Source organism: Eucyclogobius newberryi, unplaced genomic scaffold (genome assembly GCF_026437365.1).
Source record: "Eucyclogobius newberryi isolate DKJ021-1_F unplaced genomic scaffold, fEucNew1.0.hap1 SCAF_9, whole genome shotgun sequence".
NCBI lineage: Eukaryota > Metazoa > Chordata > Actinopteri > Gobiiformes > Gobiidae > Eucyclogobius > Eucyclogobius newberryi.
In genome coordinates this window covers 19774437-19802242 of record NW_027316532.1, presented here as the reverse complement: position 1 = coordinate 19802242, position 27806 = coordinate 19774437, and the positions used below count along the sequence as shown (strand labels likewise).

Here is a 27806-nt window from a genome sequence, read left to right as displayed (position 1 = left end):
TGGGGCACCGCGCCACGCCCGCTTTAAAGCTGCGGCGCGTAAGGGCCCCGCTGCCCGCTGGTCGTCATGGAGATGTCATTGCTTTGCCTGGAACGTTTCGCAGCGTACGGTATCAAACGTCACTATAACTTGCGTGAGAAGTTGTCCGCTCATTTTTCTTTACTTTACTTTTCTCACAGCTCATGTTTACTACTACTACTACTCCTACTACTACAGTATAAGTAATATTTGTTTGAAGTAACAGTTGTCTTACTTAATTCAAGCTGCTCCTTCAGCTTTTAGTTTTTCTTATTTTTGTCTCCATCCTTTAGATTTTATGCAATATTTAGTTTTAAGCTTACTTAAAACTCATAAGTTACGTCCAACTGAGTATTTTCTTGGACAACTACTGTTTAGTATTATCAGTTTGAAGTAACGATACTCTGACTTGAGTAACATGTTTGAATACTTTACCCACCTCTGCCTTTTGTCTCCAACATTTACTTGTTTTGACACTTAACAATTCTTGGCAAAACAATGCATTTTAGTGATCATTTTGATCATTGAATGCGTAGATTTAATATTTTTGTCAATAAACAGTAAGAATTATGTGCATATTTATTTCTAGGTTCCTTTTTTTTGTTGTAGTTTGGTGCAATATTAGAAATAACTTCCTGTTCCGCCCCTGGCCACGCCCTGGAAACGCTCCCAAAGCGCTGACATGTCCACAGAGACCAGCAGGTGGCGACGTCTCCAACAGAAAAGTCATATTCCGCTCCTTTAAGTTAAGCGTGACGTTAATAGCGACATTGTGACCCAGATCTTGACGTTTTAAACTCTCGACCGCCGCGTTCGTCAGGTCAGACTCCATCGTTAGCGCGCTCTCGTGTGATTGGCTGTTGTTTTGAGCAGGTTTGGCTCTGAGCGACGGTCAGTGGCACTCGGTGCGGCTGACCCTGGGCCCGGACTCGGTCAGCGTCGCCGTGGACCAGAACGAAGGAGCCACGGCGCACGTCGCGGCCCCGCTGCCTCTCGCCGCCGACGCCAGCGTTTACTTCGGAGGTAAGGGGGAACACGCGGAGCCTTCCGGAACATCCACGCTCCACAGTGAAGCAGTTTGAGCGCCACACATCCTCCTTTAATGAGTAAACTTAGACAATACTTTTGATATTGACTGTTATTACTAAACAAACACTTTTCTCTGCTCGGACTGCCCAAGTGTCTGTAATGTATGGCACTGTTATAGATTGAAGCGCCCCCTACAGGTCGGACGACTCGGTGAACTAAAATGAGGTTAAGATAAATATATTTTGAATTTAGCTAAAAATTATGAAAATGTTATCACAGAATAGCACATTTTTTAGGTTTGTAATTTCACTTCCTGTTTGTAATTGATGACATCACACTGGGAAATTACCCAGCAACCACTGGGCTTTTTTTTCTTTTTTGACATATACAAATATATCAGAGCGGCTTTATATTGTTGAATTAATGTTAAGAGAGTGTAAATAGTTGTTTCTTTTGAGTAAATTCTGCTTAAACTTTGACTGAAATAAGTGTGATGTCACTTCCTGTCAATTTTCTACAGATTTTTCCACATTTTCTCCACAAACACCTGCTCGATTGGTGCAAAACTATAATGTATATGTACAACAGGTATAAATACAATAAATAAAGTCAAAATTAAAAATCATAGGCACTTTAAGATCAGTACTTTTCCACCACCGTCGGTGTTTGGCTCAAGGACACAACGACAGCGTGCCCTGTTTGGAGCTGGGATCAAACCACTGACCTTTGTGTTGGCGAACACTGTGGTCAGAGAAGTGCAAAGATAAGCGAAGAAACACACGCTCAAAACTACAAGCATCTCCATAAATACTAACCTTTACGCCAACTAAAGACCAGCTCCACTGCGAGTACCTCTTCTCCCGTTTCCTTCCACGGTCAAAAATCTCCTTTCTTCCTCCTTCTTTTATTAATCACCGTTGCTGCCAGTCCAGTGTGAGAAACCCGCCCCTCCCGCAGAAACCCGCCCTTTGAGGCTGCGAACGTGAAGCCGCGTCCTCTGCTGCCCCCGCGCTCGCCGTAATTGGAGCGACAGACAGCCTCGAGCCACTCCCCGCCCCCGTGTACAGCCAGGACCGGCCCGACAGAGGAGCGGCTCCGGCGGACGAGCTCAGAACAGCGAGGCAACGGCCCCGCGGCGCGACCGGCCCTCTATTAGGCTTACAATAGGCGGCAATTAAAACATCCCCGCGAGCACAAACACGAGCAGAGAGATTGTTGCGGCGTCAGGAGAACGAGCCAAAACATTATGACCACCTGTGCGAGGACGTGCAGCCTTCTGAGTGTACGTTTTACATTCAAACGACGGCTGTGGGGTCTCTAAGTCTACAGGAAACAAGACACTGGACCTGAAATATGGCCCCAACGATTCAATTTCAATTCATTTTTGTAGCACCCCGAAAACACAGCAAAATTACAGGGCGACAATGAAAAAAGATGAGACAATGTTCATAGGAATTTAACAATGTCCCAGCATCCCGTGTCCTTAGACAAAATGTCCCGGCATCCCGTGTCCTTAGACAAAATGTCCCGGCATCCCGTGTCCTTAGACAAAATGTCCCGGCATCCCGTGTCCTTAGACAAATGTCACAGCCTCCTCTGTCCTTAGACTAACCTTCTCGGCCAGGAAAAGCTACAAAATTTTTTTGGGATAAAGTAGAAACCTTGAGGAGTTCCACAGTGAAGGAGAGATATATATCAAACTATAAATATCCAAAACTGACTCTTTAAACCACATTACGACCAAGTTCCCTGGTCAGAAACACACCTGGACTTGTGCGTTTAGCTTCATTCACACTTTGCGAGGTTTGTTTATCTCCTCTGTGTAATTCCCTCTGCTGCCAGTAGGAGAAGAGTGCTAACACAGATGTAAAGTAACGCATGGTTTCAGTAGATCCATGCGAAAATAAAGGCACAAGAGCATAATTAAAGGCAAATAGCGATACAAATAATCCATACACAAATAAAACCTGATATAATCTCCGTATCTGTCCCCTTGTTAATTTAATCCTCGTCTTCCCGCTGCGCTGAGGCCGCAGCCGAGGCCAATATTGGACTCGCCGAGCTGTGTCCAGAGGTGCCCGTTGGCACGAGCCGGCCCATTGTGCGGAAACATCGAGACATGAGGCAACAGTGTCTGTGCTGGAATCTGTGAACAAAGAGGCTGGAGTCTGTGAACAAAAAGGCTGGAGTCTGTGAACAAAGAGGCTTGAGTCTGTGAAAAAAAGAGGCTGGAGTCTGTGAACAAAGAGCCTGGAGTCTGTGAACAAAGAGGCTGGAGTCTGTGAACAAAGAGGCTTGAGTGTGTGAACAAAGAGGCTGGAGTCTGAACAAAGAGGCTGGAGTCTGTGCACAAAGAGGCTGGAGTCTGTGAACAAAGAGGCTTGAGTCTGTGCACAAAGAAGCTGGAGTCTGTGAACAAAGAGGCTGGAGTCTGTGCACAAAGAGGCTGGAGTCTGTGAACAAAGAGGCTGGAGTCTGTGAACAAAGAGGCTGGAGTCTGTGAACAAAGAGGCTGAACACACTGTGACCAAAAGCATCTTCATCATGGGGGGAAAAGGGGTCGGTCATGGCTCAACTCTTAATATATAAACAAGTACCGTATTTTCGGGACTATAAGACGCACCAGCCAAAAAATGCATAATAGAGAAGAAAAACACATATAAGTCACACTGGAGTATAAGTCGTATTCTTTGGGGAAATGTATTTGATAAAATCCAAGACCAAGAACAGACATTTCCTCTTGAAATGCAGTTTAAAATAATAACAGATGAGAGAACATGGTGAATAGGTGTACGTATGCTAACGCTAACACCTTCAGCTACATGACGCACAGACAGAACTGTGGTAAGTGTCTGGTATGTTAACTTAACATATGAACAGTTATTCAGATAACTATAGCATAAAGAACATGCTAACAAGTTTACCAAAGCATCAGTTTTACCCCAAATCACTAAATCCATTGAGTTTTTCTTCCTCTGTGTCACTTCTAAACAACTCCACAAACTCCAGAGGTAGAGGAAGTGGTGATTCTTCTTCTGCGTCGCTCAGAGCCTAGAGCGCCCTCTTGAGGTTGTCAGTGTGGAAATAACAAACAAAATGATATAATAATGTGTTAATACTTAAGTCTGGATACTACGGTAGTAAGAACCTCTTTGTGAGTGGAATGTTTGGCCACGTCTCAGATCTCGCCGGAGGAGGAAGTGCAGCGACGCGTTCGTGCGGCTCGTTTATTCACATTCTCATACATTCTCAAAATGTATTCCTTCTCTTTGTTGTTTGTCACTGTCCGACTTTCAGAACTATTGAGTGGGTAATTGCTATGGCAACGATCCTAATTTCCCATCCCTTAAAAACCCAAGAATAACTCCTCTGAAAACAAGAATGCGTTTCGTGTGTGTCGTCGTTAATGAGACACGTTTGGCACAATTGATCTTGAAGAACAACTTAATCGCAACTAATCGATTATTGAACAAATCGACAACTAATTTAGTAATCGAATAACTGTGTGTGATATCCGAGTCGTTACCCATGTTTTGTCTTACTTCTCACCAGGTTGCCCGTCCGAGGAGAGCGCCCCCGAGTGTTCGAACCCCTTTGGCGCTTTCCGGGGCTGTGTGCGTCTGCTCTCCGTGAATGGCCAGCCCGTTGACCTCATCAAGGTGCAGCAAAGGCTCCTGGGAAACTACAGCCACCTGCAGATCGACATGTGCGGGATCATCGACCGGTGAGTGCGACGTGTCCAACTCCCCGTAATCCCCTGGTGGCCAAAAGTGGCTCTGCATGAATATTTCATTAAAATGGGTTCTACTTCTACCGAGCGCTTTAAATCATGCACATAAAACCACAATTCACACATAAAAAACATAATTAAATTGACAATAAACCCAATTATTACCACCAATTCAGACTTTTAGTTAGTACATAATACCGTATTTTACGGAGTATAAGTCACACCAGCCAAAAAATGCATAATAGAGAAGAAAAAAACATATATAAGTTGCACTGGAGTATGAAATGCGGTTGCAATTGTGAAAATAACATATTAATAATATCACATACAAGTCACTCCAGAGTATAAGTATATAAGTATAAATATAAGTCGCACCCTGGCCAAAACTATGAAAAAAATACGGTAAAATACGATAATTAAGATTTAAGTTTAGCAGCAGGTAAATTCTCTCTCCCTACTGCATCAGAAGAGTTACATAGTGTGCCTTTTATATACTGAAAGTTTTAAACATTGACATCTTAAAGAAGTCATTTTGACACCGGCGCTAATTACCGTAAGTTTGATTCAACGAGTGGGAAGGAAAAAATACACTTCACAGCTCTCATACTGTATGTGTACTGTACTGTATATATACTGTATGTACATTAGGGAACTACTACGCACAGAAGGAGGTTTTTTTCCACCGCTGATAGTCCGTATGTCACGACGGTGCTTGACCCTCGACTGAGTCTCCATTAATGCTGTCTCGTGTCTCTTTCGGCTGCTTTAATGTCACCGAAGCGGAGGATTAGCGTCACACAGCTAATAACAAAGAAGCTGCTGACAGAACGGGCCGGCGCGGTGCAAATTACACACACGTGTTTGATGCCGGCGGCGCTTAAAGGAGCCCAGGATTTACGAAATGCACCGCTCCAAATGTGTCCTTGTTAAAAGGATCGTGGAAAATGGACTCTTTTGAGCGTTTAAACATGTTATAACACTGTAAACGGCTTTTAGTTGTGTTTTTCTGCTTGTTTGGTCAGTCCTGTTTATGATGTCATCTCTGCTGTTCCTCTGAGCCTCACAAAAACACTTTCAAATGTCCCAGATTTGTGCTGTCATATATTTAAAGTTTAAAGTCATTTAAAGTCCATACATCATTTAAAGACTGTCTGATTGTATTTATGTGAAGATTTCAGTTTGTTTTTATTTATTTTATTAAAAAAAAATATATATGCCTCAACAGTAGCATTAGGCCGCAGTTATTTTATTACGTGGTGGTTTATGAATTTTTAAATGAAATATATTGAACAGGCGGGCGAAATATAAATATAATTTAAATTTCAAAAGATTTTTTCTTCCTTGTTTACCCAAAACGCACAACGGGAGGAAGGAAAGGGGAGACGCGGCGCGCAGGAGCGTGTAACAGTAGATTTAGCGTGTTTTGCATCGGTAGAACAGACGCTTCTAAGTGTGCAGTCTCAAAAGGCGCTGGAGAAAATGTGGTAAACGGGTTTAAAATGTGTATTTGCAATATATAAAAAGGGGTTAGCGCTGCGCCTAGCAGACAAGGAAACGGGCGCGCGCGTCTTCTCATGCTCTCCCGGGGCCGCGCACAGGAACGGAGCCGCTTCGTCCCAGACTCACGCAGGATTTTGACAAAAAATTGCTTCACGCGCTCTTATCTTTTTTGACTTAATACCGCTTTTTATATTTCATTTAAAGCTATTTTGCGTTCACGGCGGTACTTTATTAAAAAAAAATTGATAATAATTTATTTTATTTATATTGTAGAAATCAATAATCTAAGTGTGGCGGATCCGTAAACCAAGTAATAAAATAACTGTGGCCTTAGCATTGAGACACAAACATATCCCTTTATAAACACAAGTGCCCTTTGGTGAAGTATTTAACATGTCACAACTTGCTTTTCACTGCCTGATATTTTTGTATTTACAAGTGGGGGGGGGGGGGAGTATTTAATCAGTCACCAATTGTGCAAGTTCTCCCACTTAAAGGTGGTATTTTTATCATATTTCTTCGTGGCGTGGATAAATCATTAGTCCTGCCACGTATCAATCATAAAACGCACCTACCGCTCACCTGCAGCCGCGTCAGGCTCGTCCCCACGTTTACGTGTGCCTAAGCGCATGGATCTGTCATAATATAGTTCCCTCAGTGTACGGGGCAAAATGAAAACGGAGAAAGACAGTTCGAGCTGACACAGAAGTGGACAGAAATCTACGGGAGACGAGAGATGCGATGCGATCCGTTGCGCTAATAAACAAACGCACGTGTGTGTTGTATCGGTCCGCACGGGGGAGTGTGCATGCGCACTTCCGCCTGCGTTCTCAAATCGACGAAAAATCGTCCATTGCGCCTTTAAAAAACAAATTTCAGAAAATCACATTGTCTGATTTTTAAAGAATTTTATTTCCAAATAATGGTGGAAAATAAGTATTTGGTCAATAACAAACGTTCATCTCAATACTTTGTTGGCAATGACAGAGGTCAAACGTTTTCTGTAAGTCTTCATGATGTTGGCACACACCGTTGCTGGTATGTTGGCCCGTTCCTCCATGCAGATCTCCTCTAGAGCAGTGATGTTTCGGGGCTGTCGGTGGGCAACGCAGACTTTCAACTCCCTCCAAAGGTTTTCTAGGGGGTTGAGATCTGGAGACTGGCGAGGCCCCTCCAGGACTTTGAAATGCTTCTTACTCCTTTGTTACCCTGGCAGTGTGCTTGGGATCATAGTCATGCTGAAAAACCCAGCCACGTTTCATCTTCAATGCCCTTGCTGATGGAAGGAGGTTTGCATCTTACAATACATGGCCCCATTCATTCATTCATTCATGTACACAGACCAGTCATCCTGGTCCCTTTGCAGAGAAACAGCCCCAAAGCATGATGTGGCCCCCCCATGCTTCACTGTTGGTATGGTGTTCTTTGGATGCAACTCAGCATTCACTCTCCTCCAAACACCACGAGTTGTGTTTGTACAGTCCTACAGTTCTACTTTGGTTTCATCTGACCATGACTTTCTCCCAATACTACCGGATCATCCAAATACTCTAGCAAACTTCAGACGCGCCCAGATATGTACTGGCTTAAGCAGGGGGACACGTCTGGCACTGCAAGATCTGAGTCTCTGGCAGCACAGTGTGTTACTGACGGTAGCCTTTGTAACGTTGGTCTCAGCTCTCTGCAGATCATTCACTAGGTCCCCCCGTATGGTCCTCACCGTTCTTGTGATCATTTTGTCCCCATGGGCTGGGATCTATGGAGCCCCTGATGGTCTTGTAAGTCTTCTATTTTCTGATTGTTGCTTCCATTAAACTGCCTGACTATTGCAGATTCAGTCTTCCCAGCCTGGTGCTGGTCTACAATGTTGTTTTTGGTGTCCTTGGGCCGCTCTTTGGTCTTCACCATAGTGGAGTTTGGAGTGTGACAGTTTGAGGTTGTGGGCAGGCGTCTTTTATACTGTTAACAAGTTCAAACAGGGGCCATTAATACAGGTAATGAGTGGAGGACAGAGGAGCCTCTTAAAGTTACAGGTCTGTCCAGAAAACGTGCTTGTTTGTTAGGTGACCAAATACTTCTTTTCCACCATTATTTGCTAATACATTTTTAAAAAATCAGACATGTGATTTTCAGATTTGTTTTCATAATTTTGTCTCTCATAGTTGAAGTTTACCTACGATGTCACAGGCCTCTCTCACTCTCTCGTTTTTTTAAGTGGGAGAACTTGCACTTTTCCCCCCAATGTGTGCATTTTATACTCGCTCAGGCAAAACTCCATAGAGAGAATTATACAAGTACTGATGCTAACACTGAGCTAACACTAAGCTAATGCTGAGCTAACACTGAGCTAACACTGTGCTAACAGTGAGCTAATGCTGAGCTAACACCGGTGCTAACACTGATTCTAACATTGATGCTAACACTGATGCTAACATTGATGCTGACACTGATTCTAACGCTGTGCTAACATTGAGCTAACACTGATCTAACGCTGTGCTAACACTGAGCTAACATTGATGCTAACACTGATTCTAACGCTGTGCTAACACTGAGCTAATCCTGATCTAACGCTGTGCTAACACTGAGCTAACGCTGATTCTAAAGCTGCGCTAACACTGCGCTAATGCTGATCTAACGCTGTGCTAACACTGAGCTACTGAGCTTGCCCATTGCGGCTGTTGGATGAGAACCATGTGGAAACAACTGCCTTTATCACGGCTCAACAACTTTAATTTGAAATTATGTTCTTCACCTTCTGTTCACATTAACGAGTTTGGCAAAATATAATCGGCGACTTTTCTGACAAGCATTCGGTTTATGATTTGGGTTTTATTTTCTCTTCAAAGTTCACATTTTAAACACAAACATAAACTTATTATTATTATTTTTTCTAAACAGGCCTAAACTACAGGGTTAGCATCTTTTTGACATTAGCGAGACATGATATTCCGTTACTTAAACAATTGCAGTCTTTGCGATCTCTTAATTGCGAGCGTTTCAATTGCAATTCAATTAGTACTCGATTACTATAATATACATCTCGCACGTTCAATCTCCTGTCCTTTAACGTGAAACCACGACTCGTAACAGAGATCTGCATTTATCTTTCATCTTCCTAAATGAAACTCTGAAAAGATAATCCAGCTCCTTGTGCGAGAGCGAAAATAATCCTTTCCTCTGGTTTTGTCATAATCCTTTGTTTATTGTGGAGAAATAGTGATTATGGCGGTGAAGAGTCCTCGCTGAAGGCTCCGTCTATCCTTTGAAACAGACGTTACGCGTATATATTTTAGTCCTATCCTCAACTTCACCTGCAACATCGGCCCTAAAAAGCCCACGCCGCGACCAACTGGATTAATTACCACCGTAAGGCATTCATTTCATCTCTGCCTCCACTTCAGGTGATTATCCCGCCGTAAATGGCAACCGGGCCAAAAGACACGGCTGGTTGCGTAACGTTCTCTGAGCTTAACCGGATATTTTAAACTGTTATTTATATTTCGAGAGAGTGGAAGGTATTTATATTTTGTTGGAAGTCGGCGTGACCTTTTGGTGTTGAAACACTTCAGCTGCAAAACATTAATAAACTTTAACGGTGCGCTGTGTAAGTTAGCATACAGGGCTTCGATATGTGCTTGTTAGCGCTAAGACGTTAGCTCAGCTTGAAATGTTCCGTTGTACAGCATTAAACGCTAGCGTTGATTTCGCCACGGTTATTTTCACAGCTCAAAAACTTCGTTGAAAAAGCAAAAACGTCTCTTAAAAGTTACTCCTATAAACAAACTATTTTCGTTTATCCAGACTAATTAGTGCGTGTGTTCCAGTTGAAGGCTTAGATCAGTTCCAGCACCAAAAAACAAAAAGGCATCGTATACTTTTTAATTTATTTTTGACAGGATAATATTGACTTTTATCGTTGAAGCAGAACTAAGTCATATTTTCCCCGTATTGAACGCCTTTTTTAAGTCCCTGTGATAGTTACATATGTATTTTTGGGGGCGTTTAAAGTGCCCGCCGTCGCCCCCTGCTGTCTCCGCGCGGAAAACCAGCCTTGTAATGTTTGCCCAAAGACAACTCCTCTGAGAAACCCTGGCTCTTTCTTTGTATTTGGCAACGTTGAATGTTTTTGTATGCGATTATACTGAAGAAAGAATGAAAGAAGTCTGTTTTCTGACAGTGTATTTTCACATGGGACCTGCAGGGGGAGCTCTATTTCTATAGTTACAGTTTTACAGTAAGTTTTACAAGTATTTATTGGCGTTTTTAAGGTCCATTTGTGGTAGTATTTATCATATTGTGGAGAATGAAATTTTTTTACACACTTTACGGCGAGCTGCCTCAGTTTTTACGACAAAAACACAGTCATCTATTATTTACTCGACCCAACGGCGTGACGTAAAGTTGAGATGTGGGTTCAAATTAGAGCTGGAATCACATCATCCACAACATCGCACATGATCCTCTGCGACATATCACAGTATTTTAAGCCCTGACTGCATTTAAACGACAGTATTTCTCCGTTAAAATGCTGTCTGCACAATTTAATGGGCGCCACACCCACTCGAAACATCACGACGGAAAATATGTCAAGTGTACCGTATTTTCCGGACTATAAATCGCACCTTTTTTTCACAGTTTTGGCCGGATGCGACTTATACTTATATTTATACTTATATGCTTATACTTATACTCTGGAGCGACTTATATGTGATATTATTTGTTATTTTCCCACTTGCAACTGCATATCATATATGTTTTTTTATTCTATATTATGCATTTTTGGCTGGTGCGACTTATACTTATATTTATACTTATATACTTATACTCTGAAGCGACTTATATGTGATATTATTAGTTATTTTCACACTTGCAACTGCATTTCATACTCCAGTGCCACTTATGTATTTTTTATATTCCTAATTATGCATTTTTTTGGCTGGTGCGACTTATACTCCAGTGCGACTTATACTTCGGACAATACGGTACAAGCAACAGAACTTGCAGCACAGTCACGAAAACGTACCAAAAAATACTCACAGCAGCAAAATATGTATACCGCATCGCCACATACGGTATCGCAGAAGATACATCAATATAATATTTTTTCCACAACCGTACGTTAAAAATCGGTTACGTTTTAGATTAAGATGGGCTCCGCCTCCAGGAAATGAATACCTCTGTGCTTCTCCTCGCCTTCTTCTCCGCGGTGCCGGGTTTTTTGCACTGTTACACTTTCTTTTTTCCTTTCCATTCAGCCCGAGCTGTCAGGAGCCTGTAATTTTTACCTCCTCTGCTTCTGTCGGGCCCTTGACAAGTTAATAATACACCTTGTCAAAGACTGCGCACACGCCCGCTCCCGCGATCCCGCCGAGAAGAGAAACTGGGGTCGCGGAGGGGTCAGCCGCCGCGTCCGGACGTCAACGCAGCAGAAACAAAAAAAAACAGTGTCTCGTCTCCGGCCCCTGTCGAAAAAGCAACGGAAAAGCTAAAAATACTCCTTGCCGTCGTCTCTGGCGGCGTTTGATGTCTTTGGTCGGGAATCGGGGGGTTCAGCCGCGCCGGACGGTCGTTTTTTTCCTTTTTCTCTCCCGACGTTTGCTCGGGGCGATTTCTGAAACGAACGCGATTAAAGTGCTTTCGAAAAGTTTTATCCAGAAGTTGAAGACGGGAGGAATGAGAGAGCCGAAATGGATTATCATTGTTTTTTTCCGAACGGAGAAAATTGGACACGGCGTTCGAAAAAAAAGACATAAATGTGGAAATGAACTTGTTTTACGTTTGCGTTTTGTAGTTAATTAGCTGTAGCTTGTTAGCCCTGAACACGTGTATACTGTCATACCCATGTGCAATACTGTCATATTCATGTGCATACAACTGCTGTACATAATAGTGTTTTACTTTGCCACTATTATTATTATTATTATTATTTTGTCTTATGTTAGCTTATTTTTTATTTTTTTCATTTCTATTCCTTATTAAGAATATGAGAGGTTTTGTCTATAAGAGTTTTTCTAATAAGAATGTTTTTTTAAAGCTTCTATAAGTTATCTGTTCTCCTACTTCTGTATCTACTTGCATTGCAACAGCGAAATTTCCCCATTGTGTGGACAAATAAAGGCTTATCTTATCTTAATTATATTTTATTGTGTATTTAATCAACAGGGACGTGCATATTACTGAGCATCTGTATTGAACAAATGTAAACTTGTCGGATTATTGATTTTAGCCACAGTTTGAGTTGAGTTTTAAAGAGTGTCGAAGGTTAAATACAACGGTCCCGGTCGCTTTTTAAACGTGATTCAAACGGTTGTTGTTGTTGTTGCTTAGGAACAGGTCAGGTTTAAACGGCAGTTCATCCACTTCATTGGCCGAGTCCCGTATGAATTGCGTCGTTGGCGAACGTTTAAAAGTCGTCATTTACGCAGGTCGTCGGGAGATTGTTGATGTACAATGTGAATAAACGCGGGTCGAGCGCGGAAAGCACTTATTCAATTAGACGAGTTTATTTGTAAAGCACGATTCACACACGAGGCGCAAAATGCCTTCAAATCACAAATAAAGGCATAAAAGAGACGAGTGCAAATAAAACCCTTTGTCAGACGCAAAGCAAAACAACAGAGGCCGGTCCATGTTTATTCTGATTGTGGAAAACAACTAAGCCTATTTGAATGCTCTGTGACCTTTCTGTGACCTTTTTAGAGGGGTAAAAGTTGCTGATTTAATTGATTTGACCTGGCAGTTAAAGTTGAAGTCTGAGTTCTAACTTGATCTGTAGGTTTTAGCGCAAGACTCTGGAGGTGACCGCTCACACTTCCTCTTTGTTTATCGCTCACGTACCTTGAAAAGCTCATCCGGCTATCTGGTGTTAGCGCTCCACCTACTGGCAGCAGAGGGAGTTACAGCGGGGAGAACAAAAGCGAGCTACGTTAAAGCGAGCGCACTCGGCCGTAATGAACGCGATTTGAGGCAGAAGTGCTCAGAAGGAGTTTGGAGATGATTTGTGGAGTTAAAAACGGCCTTCACGTCTCTACCTTTAACGTGATGAATCTGGAACGTGTTTTTTGTGAGGTTAAATTCATCTTCAGGTACGTTTTCGATGTTTGAACATGGTTTAAAGCTCAAAAAGAGTTAAGTTTGCATAACACGTGTCCTTAACGATATATTCCATCTGAAAATGACCATAGTTTAGCCCAGTCTGATCCCGTTAATTCCAGTCTGATCCTGTTTAACCCAGTCTGATCCCATTTAGTCCAGTCTGATCCCGTTTAGCCCAGTCTGATCCCGTTTAGTCCAGTCTGATTCCATTTAGCCCGGTCTGATCCCATTTAGTCCAGTCTGATCCCGTTTAACCCAGTCTGATCCCGTTTAGTCCGGTCTGATCCTGTTTAGTCTGGTCTGATCCCGTTTAGTCCAGTCTGATCCCGTTTAGTCCGGTCTGATCCCGTTTAGTCCGGTCTGATCCCGTTTAGTCCATTCTGATCCCGTTTAGTCCAGTCTGATCCCGTTTAGTCCGGTCTGATCCCGTTTAGTCCAGTCTGATTTTATATTTGCGGTAGAAATATTACTACAACAAAACAAACATAAACTAAATCACTGATCAACAAATACAGAATGTGCAGAAGAAGAATACAAGCTGCACTTTTCTAATCAGAACAGATCAAGTCAAACTGTTACATTCATAATATTCATGAACTTATTCAAGAGTAAATATGAAAAGAAATCATAAATCCCTGAGATTAAAAACTAAATGTGTAAATGTAACAGAGTAACAGAGTAAATGTAACAGAGTAACAGAGTAAATGTAACAGAGTAAATGTAACAGAGTAACAGAGTAAATGTAACAGAGTAAATGTGACAGAGTAACAGAGTAAATGTAACAGAGTAACAGAGTAAATGTAACAGAGTAAATGTAACAGAGTAAATGTAACAGAGTAACAGAGTAAATGTAACAGAGTAAATGTAACAGAGTAAATGTAACAGAGTAACAGAGTAAATGTAACAGAGTAAATGTAACAGAGTAAATGTAACAGAGTAACAGAGTAAATGTAACAGAGTAAATGTAACAGAGTAACAGAGTAAATGTAACAGAGTAAATGTAACAGAGTAAATGTAACAGAGTAAATGTGACAGAGTAAATGTAACAGAGTAAATGTGACAGAGTAAATGTAACAGAGTAACAGAGTAAATGTGACAGAGTAAATGTAACAGAGTAACAGAGTAAATGTTACAGAGTAAATGTGACAGAGTAACAGAGTAAATGTAACAGAGTAAATGTAACAGAGTAAATGTAACAGAGTAACAGAGTAAATGTAACAGAGTAAATGTAACAGAGTAACAGAGTAAATGTAACAGAGTAAATGTAACAGAGTAAATGTAACAGAGTAACAGAGTAAATGTGACAGAGTAAATGTGACAGAGTAAATGTAACAGAGTAACAGAATAAATGTAACAGAGTAACAGAGTAAATGTTACAGAGTAAATGTGACAGAGTAACTGTAACAGAGTAACAGAATAAATGTAACAGAGTAACAGAGTAAATGTGACAGAGTAAATGTGACAGAGTAAATGTAACAGAGTAACAGAATAAATGTAACAGAGTAACAGAGTAAATGTTACAGAGTAAATGTAACAGAGTAACAGAGTAAATGTGACGGCGTAGCGATCGATCTGATTGAATTAGATACCTTCCCCCCGGAGCCTGGAGACTGGTGGTGGTAGATGTGGAGAGAAGGTAGAGAGAATAATAGATGCAGAGGAGGAGCAGGGGAGGTGGTGGGTCGCAGATACGGTTTGAAGCGACTGAGCCATCAGCCTGAGCACTTAAATGCGACCGCCTGTGCGCTGATTGGAGCGGGGAGGAGTGACTGAGAGCGTTGATTGGGGATGAGGAGCAGGTGTAGGGGCCATGACGCGGACGTCCCCTGACCTTTCACCCTCCTTCTTGGCCGGGAAAAACTGCATAACCTCTTTGGGATAAGCGCAGAAACCTGGGAGAGTCCATGGTGAAGTGAGGGATCTGACTCTCTCAGACGGACAGGCGGGCGCCCGCTTGAGTGCGATGATGGAGCTGGGGAGAGGGGTCTTTCCATGGAGGCCGACGCAGATTTAGGTTAGGTCTTCCAGGTGAACTTACGCAGGCTTCATTTCTCACAATCTGCTCAAATGAACTTCTCGTGACACAAAGATGAGCTTCAAATGTGTTTGTTCATCAGAGTCTGACCTCAGTGAGATCTGACTCTGACCATGAGTCTCTCTCTTCATGAGTCTCTCTCATCATGAGTCTCTCTCATCATGAGTCTCTCTCTCTTCATGAGTCTCTCTCTCTTCATGAGTCTCTCTCTCTTCATGAGTCTCTCTCTTCATGAGGCTGAGGACAGCGGCTTCATAAAGGAACAAATACTTTCTCCAAAATGTTTGTTCAGGGCCTGTGGTCAGTCTGAGACGAGAGAACACACATCTCCATAAAACACTCCTCATGTCCTTCTGGGCTCTCTCTCCCCCCCTCTCCTTTCTCTCTCCTCTCCCTCTCTCTCAAATCAAATCAAATCAAATCAATTTATTTTTGTAAGGCCCAAAATCACAACAACAGTTGCCTCTGAGGGCCACAGGGAGAAATGAATCAACAATGTCTGTGGTGGCGATGGAGTCAGACAATGTCTGTGGTGGCGATGAAGTCAGACAATGTCTGTGGTGGCGAGGGACGATGTCCCAGGGTCCTCTGTCCTTAGACTCTCCTTCTCGGCCAGGAAAAACTACAAAAAAAACCTCTTTGGGAAAAAAGCGTAGAAACCTGGAGGAGTTCCAGTGAAGGAGAGATCCGACTCTCACAGACGGACAGACGGACACGAGGAGACTGGAGCTGGACCCACTCTTCAGGCAGAAGAGGGACCGTCTGAGTCGAGCTGGACCCACTCTTCAGGCAGATGAGGGACCGTCTGGGTCGAGCTGGACCCACTCTTCAGGCAGAAGAGGGACCGTCTGAGTCGAGCTGGACCCACTCTTCAGGCAGAAGAGGGACCGTCTGAGTCGAGCTGGACCCACTCTTCAGGCAGAAGAGGGACCGTCGGAGGCGAGCTGGACCCACTCTTCAGGCAGAAGAGGGACCGACTGAGGCGAACTGGAGCCACTCTTCAGGCAGATGAGGGACCGACTGAGTCGAGCTGGACCCACTCCTCAGGCAGATGAGGGACCGTCCACACAGGGCAGGGACCACTTCACCAGGGGAGGGGCATCTGGGTCCACAGGTCCTCAGGAGTGAGAGAAAGAAAAGAAGGCGGTGAACAGTTTGCAAGTGGAATTAAAAAATAAATATTGTTTGATAGCATAAGTAGTCAGAAGAAGAAGAGGATAGTGCTCAAGCTGTCATACTTCCCCCAGCACAGTTACTCCTAGGGCAGCGTAGCTGAAGCTGTGGGTTTATCTTTCTGTTCCTAACTAGTCTGACCATAAGCGATTTCGAAGAGGAACGTTTTAAGCCTGGACTTAAATGAAGAGACTGTGTCAGCATATTTAACATGGGTCGGGAGCTGATTCCATAACACAGGAGCTTGGTAGCTAAACGCTCTACCTCCTACAGTACTTTTAGAGACTCTTGGCACCACCAGAAGGCCAGCATTCTGAGAGCGAAGAGCTCTGTTTGGATGATGTGGTTCTATAGCATCTTTGAGGTAGGATGGGGCCATGTCATTTATGGCTTTGTAGGTCAAGAGTAGAATTTTGAATTTGATTCTGGACTGAAGAGACTTCAGCACTGGCGTAATGTGCTCTCTTCTTTTTGTTCCTGTTAGTAATCTTGCTGCTGCATTTTGAACCAGTTGAAAGCTTTTTATGGAGCTTTTAGGACACGCTGCAAGCAGGGAGTTACAGTAGTCTAATCTAGTCGTTACAAATGCATGGATAAGTTTTTCGGCATCACTTTTAGGCAGGATTCTTCTGATTTTGGCGATGTTGCGCAAATGGAAATAGGCTGTTTTACAAGCTTGATTTATATGAGCTTTAAATGAGAGCTCCTGGTCAAATAAGACTCCAAGGTTTCTTACAGTAGAACTGGAGGCTACACTGACATTGTCCAGTGTGACTATCTGCTCAGATAGAGCGTCTCGTAGATGCTTAGGGCCAAGCACAATGACCTCGGTTTTTTCAGGGTTAAGAAGCAGGTAGTTTAGTGTCATCCAGGTTTTTATCTCCTTCACACAAGTACTAAGTCTGTCTACTTGATCGCTCTGATCAGGTTTCATTGATAAATACAGCTGAGTGTCGTCTGCATAGCAGTGGAAGTTAATGTCATGCTTTCTGATAATGTTGCCTAATGGCAGCATATAAAGAGTAAACAGAATTGGACCGAGGACCGAACCCTGTGGCACACCGTAAATTACTTTAGAGCTTGGTGAGGAGCTCTGGTTTACATTAACAAATTGGAACCTATCAGATAGATAGGATTTAAACCAGCTGAGGGCTGTTCCTCCAACACCTACATCACATTCTAACCTCTGCAGTAGAATGTTGTGGTCGATGGTGTCAAACGCTGCGCTGAGGTCCAACAGAACCAGGATTGAGACCAGTCCATCGTCAGCGGCTAATAACAAATCATTTGTGACTTTAACTAGTGCAGTTTCAGTGCTGTGGTGGGCTCTGAACCCTGACTGGAAAACTTCAAATAAGTTATTGTCCTGCAGGTGGCGACAAAGCTGTTTTACTACAACTTTTTCAAGGATTTTAGAGACGAAGGGAAGATTTGAAATAGGTCTGTAGTTTACCAATAGGTCGGGATCTAGATTAGGCTTTTTCAGAAGAGGTTTAATGACTGCATGTTTGAAGGACTGTGGAACATAGCCACTTTCGAGTGAAGTATTTATTGTATTAAGAATAGAGTCTATAATTAGGGGAAGAATGTCTTTGAGGAGTCTGCTTGGAATGGGGTCTAGGACACAAGTTGAGCTTTTAGAGGACATAATGGCTGAAGTTATCTCTGCTTGATCAACAGCTGTGAACCTTTCTAAGTTTACAGGTGGATTTATATGGGACGTTAGATTTACAGCTTGGGCTAGTTCAGGGCTAATAGCGGGGGTAATTTCATCTAATTTATCTCTGATTGTTTTTATTTTATTATTAAAAAATAGGAGGAAATCATCAGAGCTAAGTGTAGCTGGGATTGAGGGCTCTACTGCACTGTGACAGTTTGTTAGCCTAGCTACAGTGCTGAAAAGGAATTTAGTGTTACTTTTGTTGACTTCTATTAGATTTGAATAATATCTGGTTTGGGCCTTACGCAGAGCCTGCTTATAGGACAGCAGGCAACTTTTCCATGCTTTTAGGGATTCTTCGGTGTGAGAGCGACGAAATAATCCCTCTAACTTTCTAACTCTTTGTTTATGTGAACGCAGTTCTTGGTTGTACCATGGGGAGGCGCGCTTTGGCCTAATGACCTTCTGTTTTAACGGCGCGACAACGTCAAGAGCAGACTTCAGAGAATTCATGGTCAAGTCGACACATTGATCACTTAAACTGGGACTAAAACTGTTCTCAGCAGGATCACATGACATGTCACTGAATATTGGCTCTATTATTTCTTTGAATTTTGAGATAGATTTTTCAGATATTGTCCTTTTCATTATAACTTTATTTTGTGGGACTGGATGATCTTTAAGAATAAACTGAAAGGTAATTAGGAAATGATCTGACAATATAGGGTTTTGAGGGAGGACACTGAGGTCACTAATCTCTGTTCCATACGTTAGGACAAGATCCAGAGTGTTCTTGTGAGTGTGAGTCGGTTTATTTACATTCTGAGTGAAACCAATGCTGTCTAACAAGGCGCTGAAGGCATTACTGAGAGCGTCATCACTCATGTTCACGTGGATATTAAAGTCTCCAACTATAACTATTTTATCCCAGGCTAACACTAAGTTTGATATAAAGTCAGAAAACTCTGTTAAAAACTCTGAATAGGGACCAGGAGGTCGGTAGATAACTATGAACAAAACTCCTTTTTGGTTTTTCATATTTGGACATGTGATTGACAGCATAAGGCTTTCAAATGAGTGAAATGCATTGTTAGTTTTAGGGCTCATGAGTAGGCTTGAGTGGGAGATCACTGCCACACCACCACCTCGGCCTGTGCTCCTGGCAGTCTGAAAGTTAACATGGCTGGGTGGGGTGGACTCATTTAGTCTGACGTAGTCGTCTTGTTGAAGCCACGTTTCAGTTAGAGCTAGAAGATCTATGTTATAGTCTCTAATTAATTCATTAACTAAGAGCGATTTGGAGGAAATTGCTCTAATGTTTAGCAGTCCACATTTTACGTGTTTATTCATTTGTGTATTTGTGATTGTTATTTTCCTTAAGTTATTTGGTCTGACGCCTGAAATATTTTTTCTGAGATGTGACTTTTTGGCATTATTTGTACGAGGGACACGAGGGACACGAGGGACACACACAGTCTCTATCTGTCTTGAATCTGAACACTTCACATGTAACAGAACGGGCGAGAGTTCAGCGACAGAGGAGCGTCTTGAACTGCTGCTCTGCACCTGGGGCTCATCCCTAGATGGTCACTTAACACGACTAAGACTATCGGTCAAATTCCGAACTAATAGGGATGTACCCTCCGAAGTCGGATGGATGCCATCCCTGCGTATGAGCCCGGGCTTTCCCCAAAACGCACTCCAGTTATCAATAAAGACAACGTTGTTTTGAGGGCACCATCTGGATAACCAGTTGTTGAATGCTGAGAGACGGCTGTACAATTCAGCATTGATCCGATTGGGCAGGGGACCAGAAAATATTACAGTGTCCGACATCGACTTCGCTAGGTCACACACCGCGGCTACTTGAACTTTGAGCACCTCTGATTGTCTCCGCCGGGCGTCGTTACCGCCTGCGTGAACCACGACTCGCCGGAAACGGGTCCTACTCCGCTTTAAGATCCTAAGGTTTCCTTCGATGTCACCCATTCTGGCCCCCGGGAAACACCTAACGCTAGCAGCTGGCAGCTTCACGTCTCTAACAATAGAACTCCCGATTACAAGAGTTTCTCTCGTGTGTTCAGCGGGCGTGTGATCGCTGAGGGGAGAAAACCTATTATAGACGTGAAGCTCACGGCGCTCTGAGGTTCGGCGCTTAGCGCCTTGTCCCCTCCGAACTGTCACAAAATGGTCCCTATTCTGTTCCTGGTCTAGTCCCGGCTGCACGGGAGACGCTGAGGGGCTGAGCTCGGCCTTACTGCTACTGCTAATGCTAATGCTACGCCCTGCAGCGCGGTCCGGTAGCCCTCGCGCTAAAACCGAACTATAACTGGACTTAAGCTCCTCTAAACAGCGGATCCGCGCTTCTAACTCCGTAACCCTGGCCTCCAAAACTACCACTACACTGCACTTCACGCACCTGTCATCAGAGAAGGAGCCAGGGTTCTGACTCGACATATGACAGCTCAAACAGGTAAAGGTAGATCCAGCCATGACGCTAGCGGCTAGGCTACGCTAGGCTAGTTCAGGCTGGAGCTAGAGAGTGAGGAGGGCTTTTTAATCCACGAAATACTGAAAAGCGAGCGGCTTGAGGCTCCGGATTGTTTGCGGAGAAATCAAACGTTCACTTTCGTGTATATGATGCGTAAATAGTGTGTATAATTCGTGGATTAATCGGTAAAAGGCTCTCAGAACGAACAGCTCTGAAAACGCGACACACTCACCGGAAATGACGTCACCGGAGATCCTCTCCTATCCCCCTCTAGCTCCTCTCTCTCTTTCCCCCTCTCTCTCTCCCTATCTCTACTCTCTCTCTCCTCTCTTCCTCTCTCTCTCCCTCCCTCTCTCCACATCTCTCCTCTCTCCTCTCTCTCTACTCTCTCTCTCCTCTCTCCCTCTCTCCCTCTCTCTCTCTCTCCCTCTCTCCCCCCTCTCTACTCTCTCTCCTCTCTCTCCTTCTCCCCCTCTCTCCCCCCTCTCTACTCTCTCTCCTCTCTCTCTTTCTCCCTCTCTCTCCCCCTTCTCTACTCTCTGTCCTCTCTCTCTTTCTCCCTCTCTCTACTCTCTCTCTCCTTCCTCTCTCCCCCTCTCTAATCTCTCTCTCTCGCTCCCCCTCTCCTCTCTCTACTCTCTAGTGAGCATGAGGAGGCGAGCAGCAGGTCGTGACTACATTTAATTTACAGATTTAATCCATTTACACTCTTCACATTTATCGATGGGCTCTGATGAGCGCCCCCTGCAGGCGGCTGGCTGAACGTGTTGGCTTTTTTAACACGTTTAACGTCCAATCCCTGCACTCAAAATCGGATTATGTTTTATCTTGACGCACTATCTAAAGATTATTAAAATTATATGTAAATGGAAAAAAACAAAACTGAAAAATTGTCACGTTTCTTTTTCTATTCACTGTTTCAGTGTTTCTGTGTCATTTCAAGACTTTTAATGGTCAAGAAATCCGATAATAATCAGATTGTGGAGTTCTCTGATTGAGTTCTACTGCACGAACAACAGAGGGAAGAGAAAAAACAACAATGACAACAAAATCATCAAGTTACATTAAGTTTAGTTACTGTGCGTGAACCACAGACCGATGGCATTGGGCGAGTGGGAGGAAGTCCATCACAATTTTGAATTTGACAAATACAAATACTGTATTTTCCGGATTATAAATCGCACTGGAGTACAAGTCGCACCAGCCAAAAAATGCATAATAGAGAAGAAAAAAACATATATGAGTCGCATTTTTTGGGGAAATTGATTTGATAAAATCCAGGACCAAGAACAGACATTTCATCTTGAAATGCAGTTTAAAATAATAACAGATGAGAGAACATGGTGAATAGGTGTACGTATGCTAACGCTAACACCTTCAGCTACATGACGCACAGACAGAACTGTGGTAAGTGTCTGGTATGTTAACGTAACATATTAACAGTTATTCAGATAACTATAGCATAAAGAACATGCTAACAAGTTTACCAAAGCATCAGTTTTACCCCAAATCACTAAATCCATTGAATTCTTCTTCCTCTGTGTCACTTCTAAACAACTCCACAAACTCCAGAGGTAGAGGAAGTGCAGATTCTTCTTCTGTGTCGCTTAGAGCCTAGAGCGCCCTCTTGTGGTTGTCATGTGAAAATAACGAATAACATCACATATAAGTCGCTCTGGAGTATAAATTGCACACTGACAAAAACTATGAAAAAAGGTGCGACTTATAATTTATTTTGTTGAATTAATATTTAGAGAGTCAAAAAGGTTGTTTCTTTGTGTAAATTCTGAATAAACTTTGACTGGAATGATTGTCCCTGGTCTGATGTCACTTCCCGTCATATTTCTACAGAATGTTCTACGCTTTCTACACAAATACCTGCCTATAAAAAAGGTCCCATTTAGACAGATCTGGGCGTGGGGACGAGCAAATTCATCTCCCTGTCCGCGCTCGCAATGAAGACGAAGTAGAGCGCCAGCCAAAGTCCGCCTCGGCCCAGCCAAAGACGCGGTCCAGAGACTCGCCCGTCGTCCATTCGCGAACGAATACCAGGCCGCTCTTGCCAACCGCGGGTTTAATGAAGATGTATATCGGGGGGGAAAAGTTTCAGGCACTTGTGCTGCTTTAAAAGTTGGCGTTTGGTGCGCGCCGGACCGAGGTTTGAAGAGGAAAGCGCTCGCGTAACGATGCCGCACTCTCTGTGATTAACGGGACCGTCCACGTGCAACAAAGACGGGCACGAAGTTTAATGTCGTCTCTGTTTTTGTTTTTTTTGGTGTCAGCTTCAGAACAGAAAGTGGGTTCATTATTATGCAACACCAACGACGTGACTGTGATCAGGTAAAAGGACTTGAGTTTGATTATGGCGCGTTTCCCCTGGCGAAGAGTCCCATCGACGTTTAAAATCGACGTTGTACACAGGGCGTCGTGGGGATAACCGCACCGTTTCAGCAGATTTGTAGAAGCGAGAGTCGAAGGGACTGTTTAAAGAAGCCGATCGAGCAATAGCTTTGGGTCAAGTTTGTTATATTTGTGGTTCATCGAGATAACTTTGGAAGATCAAGATGAACGACGTTGAGGTCCTTTAAATGAGGATCACTTAGGGGGCGGGACAAAGTTAGAAGAGCTCCAATGGGAAGGAAATGTCTCGATTTGACAAAAAAGCCAATATATTTAGATAATTTCTTGATTAGATTTTTTTCTTCTTGTGAGAGCCATGAAACTCAACATCCAACAGACAGAAGAGCATTTCCGAGTTTTATTGAGACAGTAACACACATGATGGCTGACATTCACCTCTAGCTCTTAGCGGCACGGGAATAAATAAATAAAAATGAGAACAAACTTTTAATGAACCTGCCGTGGGAAGCTGTGAAATGAGTTGCCCGGGCTTGAGCGTGAGAGCGATCGCTTTTAAATACGCCGTTTAGGTCGCGCCATCCCCTGTTGGACGTTGGGTTCGTTGCTAATGCGGCGCCAGAAGCCATTAGACCGCTCGGGTGCAGTGATGTCACAGAGCGCCGTCCCCGCTTAATATAGGACCGATGGCTGCTGTGCCTCGGAGTCTTGGATACAAGTCACACGAGTGCGCTCTGAGCTTGCAGTCGTGTTTTTTGCAGTAAGACATACACCGTGTACGATACAAGTACATATGTTTACTGCGGTTCAATATAGTCGAGTAGGACCTGCGTATTTTCTCTTTTTAATGAGTTTTATGTAAAGAAAATGCAGCAAAACGTAAAAATTCATGCCTTATTTGTATTGTTAATGAATCAGTCGAGCGTTCCCTCATCAGCAATTGTGTTAGAACCCCATCTACCGGCAGGAGAGGGAAGTGCCATGGGGAAATAAACAAAAGTTAGCGTAATGTAGCTGCGATAAGTGTGATTTGAGGCAGGAATGCTCAGAACAAGGACTTATTGACTTAAAAACAGCACAGGAGGCCTCTGTTGTGACCTTTGACCTCATGAATCTGGGAAATTTGAAGCCATGTTTTTGTGAGGCTCAGAGGCAGAGGACTTACCAAACAGAATTCATCAAACAAGCGTGAATGAAGCTAAGTACAAGTCAACGTCTGTTTTTGATGATGGAACAGTGTCAAAACATGGTTAAAAGCTAAAGGTAAGTTAATATCTGTCCTTTAATCAAAGCACTCTCGCCCACATACCCCCAGGGACCCCCGTACCGCTGGTTGGGAAGCACTGAAGTAGAGGATGCTGTTGTGGGCGTGAGGTGCAGAGGGATTTGAACAATGTAGTGAACGAGGGGAATCATAGGAGTTTAGTGATGCTAATGGACGGACACAGAGCAGACATTAGGCGAAAGACGGAGGAGAAGGAAATGTCTGCATTTGGGTTTCGATTAGATAAAGAAAACGCTCCTGCTGTTGTCAGTCATTCTGTCAGTAACATGGGCGGCTGCACTGCACCCGGGTGACCATCCCATAATGGTCCAATGGAGCTTTACGTCAACAAACCCATTCACACACATATTTATAGAACAGCGCTTCAAACTAATCTAAATATTCAGAGTACTTTAGCTGGAAAAACAAAGTGAATTGCTTTATCAGAAGCTTTGTTGCCTCAAAGATACTCAAGGTTTGGAATGATGAAGCTTGTACACACACACACACACACGCACACACGCACACACACACACACACACACACACACACACACACCAGTGTACACACTGCAGGAGGATTCGCTCAGGGACCCTCAACTCCCTGTGCTCCTGCTCACATTGTAGACCCCTGTGCAAATTGCTGCAACACTTTATCAAAATGACTTGAGAAATGGAAACTGTCATTAGATTTCCAGAGTTGAAGTGCATGTCCCTTTCTGACTGCACTGCCTCCACTGGCCTCCAGGTGTGCTAATGTTACTGTTGTGTTTGTGCAGGTGCTCGCCCAGTCTGTGTGAACATGGATCCATCTGCACCCAGTCCTGGAGCAGCTTCTACTGCAACTGCTCCGACAGCGGCTACACCGGCGCCACCTGCCACAGCTGTGAGCAACTGCACCACACGTGCTCTACACGTGCACCACACGTGCTCTACACATGCACTACACTTGCGCTACACGTGCGCTACACGTGCGCTACACGTGCGCTACACGTGCGCTACACGTGCTCCACACGTGGACTACACGTGCGCTACACGTGCTCTACACGTGCGCCACACGTGCTCTACACGTGCGCCACACGTGCGCTACACGTGCGCCACACGTGCGCCACAGCCACCCGTGCGCTACACGTGCACCACACGTGCGCCACACGTGCGCCACAGCCACACGTGCGCTACACGTGCACTACACGTGCGCCACAGCCACACGTGCGCTACACGTGCGCTACACGTGTGCCACACGTGCGCCACAGCCACACGTGCGCTACACGTGCACCACACGTGCGCTACACGTGCACTACACGTGTGCCACACGTGCGCCACAGCCACACGTGCGCTACACGTGCGCTACACGTGTGCCACACGTGCGCCACACGTGCGCCACAGCCACACGTGCGCTACACGTGCACCACACGTGCGCCACACATGCGCTACACATCCGCCACACGTGCACTGCAGTGTTTGTTAAGAACCACAGTTGTTGAATTCTCACTTTGTTGCAGTCTTAGGACAGCCCTTGTTACGGGGCGTGATAGACGGATAAAACTGCAAAAATAAATCCAGATAGGTCGGTGTATGAGTTTCCAATCTGAGAGCACAGTAAATACAGTAAATCTAGTGTCCACTGGAGGGCGCTGAAAACGCCCTTATAAGTCTGCTTTTGTTTACTAATCTTCCCTTTGGCTTTTGTCTCTTTTATCCCAATACAACATACTGTCCATTGTCCAGAAAGTATCCGCCCAAGGCCCAAAGCGGCTGTGATAATCCTGACTCACGAAGGAAGTTACTTAATGGCCGAAATTCACACCATTTCTGTTCATCAAATCAAACTCGCCTTCAAATCATTATAATTAATAATCTGGTTTGAATGAATCGCACACTGTTTCATTGTGTGTGTTATTAAGAGTACGACCTGGTCCCCACAGCTCATTTCCATTGTTTCAAAACTTTAATTAGCGCCGCTCATTCGGGAGTGCCATCGACTGCTGCTTTATTACGCCGAGCAAATTACTTTTCCATTTCATTTAAAACTTATTAAAAGCTCTAATTTTTGGCTCCGTGACACCTGCGCATGACCTGCTATTTCTGGAAGTCTTCATTTTCACCCTAATCCATAAGTAATATCCATCTGAGATAATGAGTGCGAATGCGGGCTGTGGCTTTAAATTAAAAAGCGGCCTAATTAAACGGATGTGCGAGCCAGCGTTTGCATGAAGAATCGATGGTGTGTTTTAGCACATTGGAACGAGGCGATCCAAGTTCCAACGCCCCATTCCAGGTATTTATTGCAGCCGGAACGCTCGTGGGTCACGGTGGAAAGATCCGTCGAGTTTAACTGCCCAACGGCTCCGAGAAGTGTGATGAAATATGAAGTTGGGCCAAGATATTCTCATATATCTTGTTTATATCACATGTTACTGTTTCCTCATCTGCAAACGTGTCTGTGTAATCCCTGATCCGTCCAGGAGTGTTCCATTGTACAAAAAGATTCAGTTGTTTCATCTGGACTACGTTTCGACACTCAATCCGAGGGTCATTCTCAATCTGCGAATCAAGACCGGGAACTCATATATTTATCCTACTCCGATTAGGCCTCCTGATACAGGGTGTTTTTGGTTTCACCAGAAACTAAACCTCTTTGTTTACAATCAGTCCTTTAATGGGCCATCATCCTCCTATTGTATCTGACTCACACTTTCTCTCCTCCCTGTGAAACTGATTAGCATCCGAATGCTCTAAGCGTCGACCTCTCCAGGGATTCAAAATTCCATTATAAACAACAGGAAGGTTGAATCCTAAACCACCATTTCTGTTAACTATGGATTTTCTTTTTTAACAAAAATAGCCTCTTTAACTCCTCTTTCAAACCATCTTTTCTCCTGCTCAGAATCTTCACCTCACTGTCTTTGATCGAGTGGTTTGTAGCTTCAAGATGAAGATGCACGACGCTCTGTGGTCCTCGACACTCGAGTGTTTTCTGTGCTGATAGAGCCTCTTGTGCAGTGGCTGTTTAGTCCCCCGTATGTACTATTCACTGCATTGGATACTACATTGTTCTGTTTTTGTGTCACTATCTTGTCCTTAGGATGAGTGAAGAGAACCAAAAACCAAGACAAAAGAGACAAAAGGGAAACAGAACAGGGAAGGAAGGGTGTTTCCAGGGAGATTCCTAGCAGAGATTATTGTTGACCTAAATTAATTTATTTACTTATGTCTCGAGACTGTCGGAAAAAATGCAAAGATTTTTTAGACAACACAAAATTCCTGTTTATTTTAAACCAGGCAACACTTTAAGACAAAAACAGGTTCACGCTTAGGACAAGATGCAGAGTTTTCACCACTTTTCCAGAAAAGAGTGGCAGTTTTTTGTTTCTACCACAAAAAGTGAAAAACAGAAATCGTCGAGCGGTTTGCAGTGGTCCAAACGTCTCCCTCACTTTCCCGATGCGTCCTG

The 27806-nt window shown here is 43.7% G+C and overlaps 1 protein-coding gene across 1 annotated transcript in view; it reads left to right on the top strand.

Annotated features, from left to right (window-relative positions):
* Positions 1–27806, top strand: part of LOC140354390 (contactin-associated protein-like 4) — a 281713-nt gene that overhangs the window by 181145 nt on the left and 72762 nt on the right. The window contains exons 9-11 of the mRNA XM_072439389.1: positions 892–1041; positions 4600–4771; positions 25132–25238. Of these exons, the coding sequence (XP_072295490.1) occupies positions 892–1041; positions 4600–4771; positions 25132–25238 (429 nt within the window). The remainder of the gene's footprint in view (positions 1–891; positions 1042–4599; positions 4772–25131; positions 25239–27806) is intronic.